This window comes from Manis pentadactyla, chromosome 5, assembly GCF_030020395.1.
Source record: "Manis pentadactyla isolate mManPen7 chromosome 5, mManPen7.hap1, whole genome shotgun sequence".
Lineage (NCBI taxonomy): Eukaryota > Metazoa > Chordata > Mammalia > Pholidota > Manidae > Manis > Manis pentadactyla.
Genome location: NC_080023.1, coordinates 6,885,464 through 6,900,982, shown reverse-complemented (window position 1 = coordinate 6,900,982; position 15,519 = coordinate 6,885,464). Strand labels below are relative to the sequence as shown.

At 50.3% G+C, this 15,519-nt stretch overlaps 1 protein-coding gene across 2 annotated transcripts in view; it reads left to right on the top strand.

Annotated features, from left to right (window-relative positions):
• The window catches only part of SLC2A9 (solute carrier family 2 member 9), a 203,934-nt gene that overhangs the window by 139,960 nt on the left and 48,455 nt on the right, over positions 1-15,519 (top strand). For both annotated transcript variants that reach the window (XM_036921115.2, XM_036921117.2), the window contains 2 exons: positions 6,799-6,900; positions 8,643-8,718. In XM_036921115.2, the coding sequence (XP_036777010.2) occupies positions 6,799-6,900; positions 8,643-8,718 (178 nt within the window). The remainder of the gene's footprint in view (positions 1-6,798; positions 6,901-8,642; positions 8,719-15,519) is intronic.

The following is a 15,519-nucleotide window of genomic DNA, read 5'->3' as shown; positions in this document are numbered from 1 at the left end:
ACAGAATTCACGTCAGTTAGTCTTCTTATTCATTCAGGTAAGTTTCTGCAGTTGTTAGGAATAGACTAGGCCATAGCGTTGAAGTAAGAAAAACAATCCTACTGGCGTCCGCACCCCCAGTGCCTTTGGCTTTCCAACCAATTTCACAATTTCAGAAGCTAACTGGGAGAGAAGACGTTTCCGTTGTTTAAGCCGCCAGCTCTGTGGTACTTTGTTACAGCAGCCTGAGCAAACTCATGCAATTTTTGTTGGTTATTAATATTCCAGAAGAGAACTAAACATAGACAGTAGAAAAATCTGAAGATGTCTGCTGCCTCCCAAAATCTTACGCATTACAACTTGGGACCAGAGTGTTTATTCCGTCAACACTCAGCATTGCTGGCGGGCTGCTCTGTGCCGGGCCCACGTCTAGGTGTGCGGTTGCCCCAGGGGGCCAGAGTTGGGCCCTTGCCCAGGGAAGATGAGCACCTGGGGAGACAATGATCTGTAACAACCGCGACTCACCTGTACGGTGGCTTAGGAGGTGAGGATGCCTGGGGAACAGTGGAGCACAGAAAGGCGATGGGGGAGGGGGCAGGCTTCTGTATTAGACACTGTGGTCGGGCTTGAGGGATGAGGGAGTTGCCACCCGGATATCCCAGGAGGACATTCCAGGCAGAGGGAGCAGCTGGGAGAAAGGCCAGCATCAGGCAGACCCAGCAGGAAAGAGATGGCGCTATGGATGTGCAGATGAGCTCGGGAACGGGTGGGTCTGCAGGGGGGACAGGCTCCCCATCAGGAGCAGTGGCCTTCAGTAAAGGGACACACCAGCCCAAGTGTACCTGTAGAAAGGGAGCTAAGAAACAAAACCCAGGGCCCATTCCCTCCCTTCCTCCTTCTGATTTCTTCCCTGTACCCTGTTTGCGGACACCACCTGGAGGCCCGAGGGTGAGGGGGCCTGTCGTTCTGGTCCTTTGGTTCCTTGGCCAGCACACAGAGCAGGGTGACGGGTGGATCTGGGGAGTCTCTGCAGGAGCAGGCCTGTGTCTGCACACTGGCGGGACCTGGGAGGCCAGGAGGCCACCGGGGCACCGCCAGGACTGTGGAAAGCCAAGTGCCTTTCTGCGCGTGTAAAGGGTCTCTCTGGCCACTGTAAAGAAAGCAGATGTGGGCAGGGGCTGGTGAGGGAAGAAGGGAGACTTAGGAGGCTTGTAAACAGGCTGATTTTCCCAGTGATTCATGAGGCTGAGTGTCCTCAGAAGGACTGAGTTCAGTTCATCCTCCTCCACACACTACATGTTCCACTGAGGAATAACGATCCTGCCGGGTTTCTGGGGGCCACAGAATCGCAGGAGGAAGCAGACCCTGACCTCCTCTAAATATTAGATTAAATCTCCAGTTTATCTAACAAAGATTATAGGACTGTAGCAGGAGGGAGGGGCTACGTTCAAGCAGAAGCAGAACCAGATTTCTCCTTTGCCCCCAAAGTCCCCAGGGAGCATGAGTAGCTACCAGGGGCTCCATCCAAGGGGCAGCCGCCGCCAGGGCTTACATCACCATCCCGGAAGTGCTTCTGTGATCCTCCGCCTTGGTGGGGAGCGCATGTGTGGACACGGGACCCTCCTGATTCTGAGGGCTCATTTTCATGGAAGGGGATCCAGAAAGAATCAGGGTCCAGGGTCTCAACCAGGCAGGCCCTTTTGCTCTGGAAGCCCATTTCTCTGCATGGCCTGTTCCCACCCACTCCCAACTCTGAAAATACCTTTTTCTCAGGTGGTTCTGCTTCTGAGCTTTGGTCAAGGACATGCCCACGGGTCCGTTCCCTGTAGCCCACCCTCTGGCCCCCAGGAAAGTGATCCCTACTCTCTCTTTCCACCAAATGTTTCCTGATTTCCTCCCCATCTCTGCTCGCGTCCTTCTGCTCCTCTGTATCTGGGCTGGTGCCGCCAGCATCCCCGTCAAAGGAAGGCGAGGATGTGCTCATGGGAAGTCAGGTGGAGTCAGCGCACTGTGTCCCTTTGTGCCAGCTCCCAGTGCCAGCTGCTCCCTCTGCCCACCAGGCTCCGCCAACTCCATGCTCCTCATGTCTGAGCACCAATTCCTAAGTCAGCTGGCCCCCTTCTCAACTCCTTTTCTTTAAGAGCTAAATTTTTTTCCCCATGCCCCAAATTGAGAACAGTTGAAATTTGTGATCACCAACTTAATAAGAGCCACCTTTTCTTTTTTTGAGAGAGGTTGGCAGAGGTGGGGAGGGGGATATTTTCTTCCCTTAGAAGCTGCAGAAGCTGTGGTTTTGACCCATGAAAAAGTTTTTCCTGGGCGGGAGAACTTGGAAAAATCTGATCTACTCCACGTTTATCCTGCTATTCCAGTTTGCCCACAGTTCATGTCTGATTTTTGCCCTTTGGTTAAAATGTCTCAATACCATAATGTGTTGTATTGGGGATCATGGACCACCCTGGTAGCCACTTAAAAAGTAACTTTTTTCACTTCTCATACCTTTAGCCCAAACAGATATACAGAGCTCATGCACATTAATCTTTTAAACAGAAACTTCCAAATAAAGTTTGTTTCAATGAATAATTTTTAATTTTCGATTTAGAGAAAGCCTGTTCATGTCGAAAATAATTTCTGAGACCCTGTCTTTTGAACACAGACTTTAATACTCCATTAACTTGCAGATAACCACAGCTTTCCAAGGCCTCTGCTTCTTGGTGGATAGAGATTTATAAAAGCGAAGAGTAACACTTGCATATTTAAAACAGAAGTTCTAGCAGTTAAAAGTAATCCTGAAACTTGTCTTTCACACCTGCATATGCTCCTTTCTCTGCCCAGAGAGCTGAGTCAAGGGTAATGAGATCCTTACCCATTCTTCCCTCCCATCCTTCCATAACTAAAGCTCTGGCAGAACCCAAGTTCTGCCTGGAGAGGCACTAATTGCTGGTATGTCAAGAGCTCCTCAGGGACCCCACCAGCCCTAAAGTGTCAAGGTCAAAGGGTCAGCCATTTGGGATACTGGGTGTTGGTCCCAATCTAGGGGGCATCTTGCCCCAGCATTCAGAGTGTGCGTGTGTGTGTGTGTCTGTCTGTGTATCTGTCTGTAGTCCCTGGTCCTCATGTGTTCTGCTAGGTTAGGTGCTGGCCCATAACAGGTATCCAGTACACAGTTACTTAACTGAGTAAGGCTCCAGGTGCTTCTGCTAACTAGAAAAAGCACGCTTTCTTTCCTGGGATTCACACCGTCTGCCTGGGAGCAGTCAGGTGGGTGTTCTGAGGGAGGCTGAGCCCCCACCCACAGGGCTTCCTCCTTCTGGGGCCCTGCATAGTCAGCCCACGTGGCCCACATGCTCACGAGCACCAAGTCAAGGCAGGCAAAGGCTGAGTTCACCAGAATCAGCAGAATCAGAAAATGCCAGGCTGGAATAGGAACAGGGTATTGTCTAAAATCCCATGGAGGTCTTACGGTCAAGTTCGCCCTCCTGGGTTCCCCTTGACCTCCTTCCTTGAGCCTTACCTTCCCCTTCCCCAGCTGCTCTTGTCTGGCTTTCTACCTGAGAGGAGTGAACTCCTGCAGGTCCCTGCAGTGGCTGGGATGTCAGCTCGGCCAAGCACTGAGTGCTTCATAGGCTTTATACTTGGATATAATCATAGAATTTCTGGATATAACAGGGAATGATAATAGTATGTATCCCACTAGGATATTACAAGGATTGGAGTATGTAAAGCACCTAGAACCATGCCTGGTACACGGTAAGCACTATCAATGTTCATTACAATAATCCAGAGAGCATGGTATTGACATAAGCATAGTCATACAGATCAATGGAGCAGAATACAGTCCAGAAATACAAAAGGTGCCCAAGTAATTAAATGCAGAAAGACAGTCTTTATATAACAAACAGTATCATAAAAACTAGATACTCACATGGAAAAAATGAAGGACAACCCTTATCTCCTGCCATAAACAAAAATTAACTCAAAGTGGACCACAGACTGAAACATAGAAACTAAAATTATAAAACTTCTAGAAGAGAACATAGGAGGAAGTCTTTGCAACCTTAGGGTAAGTGAAGATTTCTTAGAAGGGACACAAAAGGGACTTGGACACTGATGTCCACAGCAACTTTATTCATAAGAGCCCAAACTGGAACTAGCCCATGTGTCCATCAGCTGATGAATGGAGAAACAAAGTGTGATATATCCATTTGTGGGAATACTACTCAGCACTGAAAAGGAATGAACTATTCATATATGCAACAGGGATGACTCTCAAGAGTGCAGTGATCACCAATATGGAACTCTAATCTAGTCTAGACAAATCGAATCTATAGTGATGGAAAGCATGTCCAAGGTTGCTTGTGGGTAGGAAAAGGGGCTCAAGGGAACTTTGGACTGATGGAGATGAGATGTTCCATATCTGGATATAGTAATGATTTTATGGGTGTATAGATTTGTCAGAACATACCAAATCATACAATTAAAATGGGTTCATTTTACTGAATCTAACTCCATGTCAATAAAGTTGATTTTAAAATCCTAACCAAAAACAAACAAAAAAACCCAATTACCATTAGTATCCCACCAGAGTTCCTAACACTGGGATGGGCAGAGGCGCTGGGCAAGTGGCTTCTGAATGGATGGCTAACCCTCTGGCGCAGGAGACCCCAGAGGGGCTTTCTTGGAGGCTGACAGACCATCCCCAGTTGACATCAGTGACCTTCAGTGGCTACAGTCATCTCCAGTTAGTGTCTTCACTATGATTTTCATGTTGAATGGAAATGCCACGTTTATGCTCATCCCTTTTGACCAGCTGCTCTTCAGACCGGTTTCAAGGAGGCAAGGAGGAAGAAAGGGGCCTGCAGACAGGGTTTCCCACTAGGATGGGGAGGGTTGTCTTTATCTCCTCTTTCTCTTTCTCAGCTATTTCCTCCGTGTCTTCCTAGACCATCTTAGAGACTGTTTCCAAACCAGGGACGATGTTGCCAGCTTTGTTGGCTCAGGTCACTGGTTCATCAGGAGGGTTTAGGGAAACAGAACAGCCTGATCCCCCCAAAGCTCATGAATGTTGGCACCATGGTGCAAGACAGTGGTTCTCAGCTGCCTTGTGTTTCGGGCACACTTTCTGACACAGAAATTGTTAGTGGTGACTTTGAAGAAACAAAAACAAGCAAAAAAGAAAAAAACCTAAAAACCCTGAAGTCATGACACGTGTGTATTAATCTCAGTGTAATAATGCAACGCGTGTTAATCTTGTTGCAGAACCTCCCTGTTCAGTGCTCCCCAGGACCGTGACGCTGGTGGTGGCTTCTCTGTCACTTCCGTGCTCTGTTACAGGGGCTCTAACCAAACCCCCTAGGACACTTATGGGACAAACTGCCACGCATTCCAGTTACGAGCGCCTCCTTCTTCAGTGCCAGCTTAATGCTGGGCTCTGCCCTGTTAACCGTAAGAGTGTGCAGGTATCAGAAATCGTTGGTGACAGAAAAAGAGTAGGATTTGTGACTCAGTGGACAGAGATTTATGTCTTCACACTTTAGTCTCTTTCACTCTTTTTTCTTTTTAAATAAAAAAATCTCATTGTAGAAAAGGCAGAAAAATAACAAGTAAAATAATAATTATATATTCCTCCAACCAGAATCAGTGATAGAAACTATTTTGCATGTGTTTTTCCAGGGTGTATTGGTTTAACAGTTGTCATTTACAGAACTGTGTACTAAGTATATACAGTTTTGTGCCCTGAGCTTTTCACTTAAAATGGTACCCTGAGGACTTTTCTATGTTATTTAAAATCCCTTTGTGCATTCCTACATAATTATCATCTGGATATCCCAGTGTTTATTTAACCAGTTCAATTGTTGGTGGACTTCTCGATGGCTTCTATTTCCTCATTAGTATAAATAACACTACGATGAAGATCTGTCCATGAATCTTTGACCAAATACCTATTTCCTGAGGATAAACGCCCAGAAGGTGAAGGACTAAGTCCAAGAGTATGGATATTTTTCAGCCGTCCCTGTGGTCTGACAGCATTTATTCCACGTCCTTATTTCTGAATTGCTCTGCATGACTTCTGACAAACCGCACAATCTCTCTGGGCCTCAGATCCTGGGAGTCTCTGACCTTCTCTGTCCCCCTGCACCCCTGCCCATGTTGCTCTCCCCTTAGTAGGTGTATCAGGGCTCCCCTTTGATGGGACCCAACTCTCGAAGGCTTGTGGGGAGAGAGGACTTAGACACAGGCCTCCTCAAAGAGGCGACTGCTGGTCTTCACTTCCTCCACGGTTCTCACTGGACCTGGCTTCCCGCCCAGGGAACCTCGCTGCCCCCCTCTGCACAGTGAGAACTGCTGTACCTGCCTTACAGAGATCAACCTTCGCTCCACCAGCGAACATTGGCACAACACCTGCCAGGGGCTCTTCCAGGTTCTGGGGGAACAAAGATGAAGCTCCTGGCCCCCACCAGGGAGCAGGGAGGAGGGGTGCTGAGCTTCCCAGAGTGACAGCCGGCCATGACGAGGAGGCGGCTCTGTCTGTTTCTAGTTTGGACATGTCATGTGTTTCAAGGACCACCAAAACCTGTAGATGCTCGCAGCTCTGCCTCTGACCAGCCATGGGACCTCAGACACATTTCCAGACCTCTGAGTCTCCATTTCTTTACCTGGAAAGTCACATTAGAATACTTCACAAAGCTATTGGAGGATTGAATGAATTGCTGAAAAGAGCTTAACGCAGCGCCTGGCATATAACAGGCCCTCAGCAAATAGCCGTCCTCTGCTAATCTCCATACTGACCTGGGGTCCCTCTCTCTGCCCCTGACCTAGGGCTTGGTCATTGAGCGCCTGGGACGGAGACCTCTCCTCATTGGCGGCTTTGGGCTGATGACGCTCTTCTTCGGGATCCTCACCATCACCCTGACGCTGCAGGTGAGAGGATGTGCCTGTTGTGCCCTGAGGGGTCAGCAGGGAGCTGCTTCCGGCTTCAGTGCCCAGGGGCCTTGGACTTGGGAAGCCATACCACCTACAGAAAACTCTTGCAGTCTGCTTCCCACGGGGCACCTCGGCTCTGCAATGGGGACGCCCTTAGGAGGAGAGTTCAGGAATGCATCCTTGGACTGGGAGACATGGGACTGACTTCTGGTCCTACAGCTGCCACTAAAGAGCTGTGTGATCTTGGGCAAGACACGTTCCCTCTCTGAGCCTCAACTATGGGCTCGAGGCACTGAGTAGCTTGCTCAACTATGGACTAGAGAAGATCTCACTGGACAACTCTTGAGGTGCCTTTCCCGCTCTCACATTCCAGCATGGGTGGCTGGCACTGCCGCACAGGGCACTGGCACAGTCACCACATTGTGGCCTGTGGGTCCCAGCAGGGCCTCTGGAGCCAGGCCACCTGTTTCTTAGGGCCCCATCTCTAAAATGGGACAGCTGTCCCTATATTCAGGGGTGCTGTGAGGACTAGATTGCACCCTGAAATATCCCTTACCACACAGCCCTGGCTGTCACTGCTGACTCCTCTCTCCCTCCTGATAGACAGTGAGTTGTGGGGGCGAGGCTATGCCTGTGTAATTTCTGCACTCCCACCTCCCAGCCCAGTTCATGGCACCCAGCAGGTACTCAGAACAGTCTACCAGATGAGCTGATGGATGATGGATGGATGGGTGATGCAAGGATAGATGCATGGATGGATGGATGGAAGGATGATGGACAGGTGGTTAAATGATGGGTGGGTGATGGGTGGTAATAGAAGGATAGATGGGTGCATGGATGGATGATGGATGGATGAATATATGGATGACTTAGGGCAGCAGTGAGCTGTTAAGGTAAAATCGCCTAGGATGCTCCTCTCAACCCCAGGGCCTCCTGCAGTAAGAACTGAGGGACGTAGACACAGAAGGGCTGCTCTCTCCCTTCCCTCCCCCTCGCCCTCCCCTCCGTGTGTTTACCACTGCCCCTGCCCTGTGTTCTCCTGTGCCCCTGTGCCTTGTCCATGCAGAACCCTCTCCTGGGGCTCCTTTCCTCCCCCTTTCCTCTTGGGTGAGACTGGCTCAGCCTTCAAGTGTGGGTGCAGGCTCCTCCCTTCCATGAATCCCTCTAGACGGGGCTCAGGTGCCCAGTGCTGGTGACACCATGTTCTAATGATCAGCCATCCAGTCTGCTAGAGCGGGAGCGATTTCCTAAACGTTCTCCCTCTCCCAGCACCGAGCTCCCCCATGGCCCCTACTGATAAACGACAGCTGCTCCAAACATAGCTCACCGATCTCATACTTTGTCAGGACTGCAGGAGCAGAAATACAGGGTGTTCCATAACAATAGGGATTAACTAGGAGAAACTTTTAATAATATGGTAATGCCTGTGCAAACCTCTCAGAATTGCCTGCTTCAGACTAAACACTCATTGTTATTCATTTGTTTGCCACCTGTCAGGTGCCAGGACCAGGCAGGTCTCTTGGCAGGCATCATCCTTCACCTCACGTCTGTAGAACAGACAGATGAAGTAGCTCAGGTGTTACCGTTATGCCCATTTTGCAGACATTGAACCTGGGGCTCAGAGACAGAAGTGACCTGCCCAGGGTCACACAGGTGGGCCGATGGGAGCAGGGGTGGGATCCCAGGCCCTCGAGGTGCAGCTGCCTGCTCACCTGCCCTTGCCCCCTGCTCTCCGGCAGGACCAGGCTCCCTGGATCCCTTACCTGAGTATCCTGTGCATTCTGGCCGTCATCGCCTCCTTCTGCAGCGGGCCAGGTAAGGCGCCCTCCCTCCTCGCCAGCTCCGCTCAGGTGCCCTGTCTTTTTCTACAGATGCGGAGCTCAGGGCCAGGGCAGGGGCAAGGCCCAGCAGGGGATGGGGGGCCAAGGGAGTTCCCTGCCTGTTTAAATGCAGTGACAGCCTTCATTTCCACCTGCAGACGGTAGGTAACAGGCTCACCCAAAGATGCACAGATGAGAACTTAGAACAGCACAGCCACAACTCCCCATGGTGAGAGCTGTGAGCCTGACACACTAGTTTGGGGCCAATCAAACATACTCCACTTACAGTCTGTGCCCACGGAGCAGTTAGAGTTTAGGGTAGGAGATGTGATGATGGTGATGGTGAAGATGATATTGACACCTAGGACTTGTTGACCACTGGTTACATGCTCTACTTGGCCAAGTAGTGGAAGTGCATTCACCTGTTCATGGCTCACGACACCTCCAGGGAAGCAAAGATGGGGAGCAGCTTGCATACAGCGAGCGGTGACCACACCGCCTGACCCTCAGGCCCCTGACCGCCCCCTGATGCCGTACCTGCATGAGTCTGCAGTCCGGAGCATTCTGAGCCTCAGTTTACCCAGGACTCACTTCCGGCCTCAGCTCTGTCATTTGTCTAGTGGGAAAGTCCTCTCCTCGGTTCTGGCCACAGTTTACCCATCTGTGAAATGGCTGGGGTGGGTGTGACCGGGGGCCCTGCCACCCCCAGGCGCTGGGTCTGTACCTGGCAGGGGCGGTGGTGAGACTGAGAAGGGGACTCAGGAAAGGTCTGACGGTTGTACCAATCTGCCTGGGAAGTGTGGCTGTGGTTTTTCTTCGTTTTGGTTTCTCTGTTGATGCAAACAACAGTACATTTCTATCAGAACAAACAGAACCGAATTTCTCTTTCTGCCGTCATGTTGCCGCTTTTCCCAGGCCAGGATGTTCCATGTCCCATCGCATTTGTGATGGATGACAAGCATTTGCCTCCGTCTGGGACAACAGAATGATGTCATGCATTGTCGCAACTAGAGCCCTTCTAAGAGGGAGACAAAGGAAGTCACCCTAAAAGTGACTTGGTTAAACCCGGAGGCCCGGTTCCCATCTTCTCCGGCACCTACTGCTCTTGACAGTCTGTGCCGCACTAGTGAGAGTATCCAGGCACTAGCCTTTCTTGGTCATCTATGCTCATATAACACTGTGCTGGGTGCCTTACACACCTCGCCGCTACTCTTCGTGACAGTCTTGGAATCGGGATTAACTACTCCCAGTTATAACTGAGGAAACTGAAGCCTGGACAGGTTATGAGATCCCTAACATGACACAGCTAGTAAAAGAGTCAGGATTTGAACCAAGATCTTTAAAAACCTGTGCTCTTTTTACCCCACTGCCAAGGATAAGAATTCATGTCCACTCACTGCTCTGGGCTTTACAAAGCACATTGCCTCTGTCCCCTAATGTGGTCCTCACACCAGTCCCCTGACAATAATAACACTTACTGAGCACTTACTATGTGCCAGGCCCTGTTCTAAGTGCTATAATTCTTACATAAATACTGTACGAATATAAGATAACAGAGTCATATTGTCAAAATAAAATCATAATAATCAGAGCTCAAACTTCACCAACAGTTTGCAGGATACTGGTCCTCACAAGACACAGGCGAAGTCCGAAGCCATCAGCACAACTCCCCAGACTCTTCCTTGCCATGTTGGGGTGCGCCCCAGTCTGGACTGAATTTGTGAGGTCTAAAAAGATTATGCAGGGTGCCACTTATGTTCAGGAACTGTTTTATGCATGAAACATCTCCATTTTATTATTTGATAATTACTGGCTGACACCGACATTTTCCAGTGAGTTATTTCCATAGCTATACCTTCCCATCTAAATAGCCCAGGTATAGCCTACTAAAAGCATGTTATGCGTAAGAACTCTCTCTGATCTTTCTGCTAGTAAATACCATTGTGAAGGTGGATTAGCAAGTTCACAAGCAAATCAGACTTTTCCTCTCTCTTTTTTTCTTTTCTCTTCCCTCTCTCCCTTCCCCAGATGATAGATGAGTCACAGATCAGCTGTGAAATCTTCCTTTCCCAAACTATTGATGAAAAAAACCAAAGCAAAGATTCACTAATTTTCCCCAAGTCACACGGCTAAGAAGTGCTGGATTTGAATCTACACCACCTTGTTCTAGGACCTGTAGTCTTAACTCTTAAATTATGCATGTGGTCACTGCTCATTGGCTGTTTGCTAAAAATTGAGTGGAATTACGCCCACTTGGAAATTGACCTACAAGGTGACAGAGAATTTGGGATAAGAGAGGAGGCTTCTGTTTTTATCTTCCCAGAATGGATCACAATAATGACCTATTATTAATGCTCAGTAGGGAAGATGGAGTTGTCTTCCTGCTTTGGATCATCATAATCCAGTCCCATTTGTGTCTACATGGAAAGATATAATTTTGCCATTCATACCTAGGTATCAGATCTCCTTGACTGAAGGTGAATTCAGAGCATTTTGATTTTCATGGTTCCCAGCCGGTCCTGCTGGTTGGTATAATCCAGGAGCAAAGAATGGCCTTTATGTTTTAAAGGGGAGGAAGAAGAATGGGTGACAGACACCACACGTGGTGGCCTGAAAGGCCTAAAATATTCCTACATGACGTTTCTCAGAAAAAGCTTGCCGACCCCTGCCAGAGGCCCCCAGTTCTGACATTTGGAAGAAAGGAGAGCGAGTGAGTGGATGAGGTAGGAAAGGAGGGGCTGCCACACAGAGGGAGCGGCCACAAAAATGTCAGAATATGAAAGGAGGTCAATGCCAAAGGAACCGCAAGCAGAAGTCCTCCAAATGCCTGAATTGCGTGGGAAGCTTTAAAAAATGGTGTCCAGGCCTCAGTCAAGGTCAACCAAGTCATAATCTAAGGGTGGGACCTGGGTTCCGCATTTTCTAAAACTCTTGCATGATTCCACTGTGCAGCCCCACTTGATGACCCCTGGGGTAGAGCCTTGTTCTTCAGTCCTGGCTGAATATGTTACAGTCACCTGGCTGGCTTAAACAGCCGCTAGACTGGTGACATTCACGCCTCACCTGGGGGCAGGGGCAGGAGAGGCGCTGGAAGCCGTTCCAGGAGCCTGGGGCATTGTGCGAAGGACTGTGGTTTCATCCAGAGCCCCAGGGAGGTCTAGTGAGGATTTGAGGCATGAACGCCCTGGAGCAGATCTGCAGTGAGAGGAATGGATCTGGGGGGTAGATGGGAGGGGACAGACCCGGGCAGAGAGAGCAACCAGGGCCTGGTGGGGACACAGGTGGGAGCGGTGGGGCCCCAGACAGGGGCGGCTGGCCTGGGCAGTGCCACCCTGGAAGGGGACCCACAGATTTTGCCCCTGGGCTAAATGCGGACCGCTGAGCGGAGGGGCTATGATTCCTAGTGGGATTTTAGTGCTTTGGGGCTATTTTTCCCCCTAACAGCTGTTTTCTCAGGAAGAACAAGGAAAGTTGATGTATCTCAATGGAAATCTTCCTCCCTTTCTGCTTCCACAAATAAGCTCAATTGGACACATCCACCAACCTGTCCAAAGTGCTATTCTGATCCAAACCATAAAGCTTTGCCATCTGTGTTTTCTCCCAAGCTGATCCCCCACCACCCCCAAGAGTCTGCAAACACAGCTTCCTTCTGATCACAGAGCCTGCTGAGTTCCTGGCACTTTAGATCCTGAACTCCCTGTCTGTGTCTGGGAGCCTCCCTAAAAGGAGGTGCACCTGCCCTCCCTAGTCCCAGATCGGCCGTCAGCCCCTCCCCTCTGCTCCCCGAACCCGCATGTTCACCAGCAGCTGGGCCTTGCCCTCTAGCAACTACTTTAGCCACGGACTGACCAGGCTTTAGAAGCTCCACTTGAACTCACACGGACAGTGCGCAGTTTAAGCCCCTGCCCTGTGGGAAGCTGCCATGCGGGATGTGAGATCATCTCACAGGCTTGTACGTGGACCGGAAGGAGCCGATTCCAAGAGGGGCTGCCCTGGCAGAGTGTGGCTCAGAGACGCTGAGAGAGAAATGGCTGAGGGGCTCCCCGTTGGAGGGTGCCCCTCCCTGTTCAGTGATTGATCAAATGAAAAGGACGCCTCCCAGGAGGAACCCTGAGCTTGCCTGAGGCAGCTTGGGTGGTGAGCAAACCAGTGGAGGAGAGGAGACGTGACCGGGAGCTGAGATTAGGTGAAGTCCTGCGACATGTTTTGTGTGCGTGACCCCGAGGCAGTGGTAGCCCCAGCTAATAAATGAGGCAAGAGAAAAGAGCTTTATCTTTGAGGAAAAGATCATCACCAAAACATGTCAATTACAGCTTAAAACATCACGTTGCACACTGACTCTGCATGGCACTAAGTTAAACCCTTTAAGAGCAGTTTATGTGCTGGTGGGGTGGGGGCGGATGTCCCATGGGTGACCCAATAAGATGGAGAGTGGCCTCTGCTCCTACAAAGGTGCAGATTAGAACCCAAACGCTGCTAAAGGCTAGAGCTTCCTGATGGGGGATCGCAGAGGACCTGGTGAGCCACACCTGACTTGGAAAAGGGGCTCCTCTATCTATCACGCTGAGTCTGGAAAGACTGCCAGAGGGGGCTACCATTTGTGGGAACCTGCAGCATCTCTGCCGGAACCCCTGGCCCTTCTCCCCCCACCCCACACCACACGCTGTCCCTGCTTTCCAGCCACGGAGCCCCTGAAGCTGCCCCACTGCCACTCATGTTCTCAAGATCCCAGCCTTTGCACAACTACTCCCCCACCTAGAACCATGCTTGCCCATGCATGCAAGGAATGGCTTCCCATCTCTAAAAAGTCAGCTCACAGGGAATCTCGGACCTTCCTTAGGCTCCCCTAGAATTGCTGCTGGGGTCACCCTCTCCACCCCATATTACAGTCGCTGTGCCTGCTCAGCGTCTCCTGATACCTTGGGAATGATTCAAGGGCAGAGACCTTGTTTGCATCACTTCTGTATTCCAGGTACCAGACACGGAGCCTGACAACTGGTTAACACTTGGTAAATGATGGTGGTTTTCATACAATCATTCACCATTGACTCCTTGGGTCACACAGACTACTGTGGGATGCGTGGTGTTTTGACACCACTTCTAACACCCAGTGTGTGGTTTGTTGCTGACACCAAGCATGCCGATTTTCCACACCAGTTCTCCAGTTTTCTAACACCAGTTACCCAGCCAGTTGGACACCAACAAGTCAATTCAATACTGATTCTACCCAGAGGGCGCACAGATCCCACAAGTTAAGGGTTTGTTCCCACAAGACTGCTCACTTCCAGATACCAGCTGCAAGTGGGGTGTTCGGGTGACCACGTTTCTGCCTGGCCAACTACAAATTCAGGGGTTCCCAAGACCCACCCCATTCAGGTTCAGTAATTTGCTAAAATGACTCAGAACTCAGAGACACATTTTTACTTGCTGGATTACGGGTTTATTACAAAGGATACAGCTCAGGACGCACCAAGTGGATGAGATGCACAGGTCTGGGGAGAGGGCACAGAGATTCCACGGCCTGCCCTCCCAGCCCCTCCACATGCTCACCAGCCTGCAATCGCCCCCCAGCCCCATCCCTTAGGGGGTTTGTAAAGGCTTATTAAATAGCGATTTCTTCTACCCAATGATTTCTGCTTGGTCAGGAAAGTGAGAAATTAATTTACTTGTTATTCTGCTTTGTACATAGTACATAGTTTCCTAACTTTGGAGGGGAAATGAGAATCTGATTGGACCCCCATGTAAGCCCTGGGCTACTTACTGCAATGGGGTGGAGGCCAGGGCCATGGACAGAGACAGCTCTCATTTATTCATTCGTTTGTTAGTTCATCCATCCAACAAGCAGACTGGTCCTAGGCACCTACCCCTGCCAGGCGTCACTGGTGATTAAACAGCCGCCAGCCCCTCACCCCTCTCAGGAGATGGGGTCCGCAGGAGGAGGGAGCTGAGCTGAAAGTTCTAACCCCCTGTCCAAGGCCAGCCCCCTCTCTTGAAATTATCTGAGGGCCCACCCTGAGTCCCCTGTTAGCATAAACTCAGGTGTGGTGGAAAGGGGCTCATTATGAAAAATAAAAGGCACTCCTAACTCTTAGGAAATTCCCAGGGTTGTAGGAGCTTGTGAAAGGAACCCCAGGGGCAAAGACCAAATATATACAGATTTGCCCCACTGTCCACAAGTTCCCTTTGTGCCACTTCCTGTTTACGGAAGGCCTACATTATTACCTGTTTCCACTAGCCAGAAGCAATCCGAAGAGGGTTTTCACTTTTACGAAATGGTCATTGCTTCCTAGCTTTATGCCATTTCAGTTTACAAAAAGGTTTCATAGGATCTCCCTGATTTCAGACGGCGGGCAAACCTGTATGTGTATATGTATAATCACACCACAGTGCCAGACAGTGGGCAGATCGGAGGCTAAGGGGATGAGGCAAACCATGTGATGAGCAGCTGCAGGGCCACTCCGGGCATTTTGTCCCCATAAGGTGGCACCATAGAGCCCTCGATGCGCTGGTGGCCAGAGTCAACTGAAGGTGGGCAGAGAAAGGGGCTGGAGCCTCAGGGCCCCAGCTGCTGGCCACACTTTGACCCTGAGGGGAACCCCTTCTGCAGACCATGGGGGGATGTCAGCCGGGCTCTCAGGACTTCACCCCGAGGGCCGTCCTGAGGGGAGTCTGGTGAGACCCAGGAGAAGAGCCGAGGACAGTGGGACAGGTAAAGGTCACGAGAAATAGTCACAACCACGCCCTTGCTGGACATGGGAAGAATGCAGCCCCACCAGGTTTAGACAGAAGGAAACAG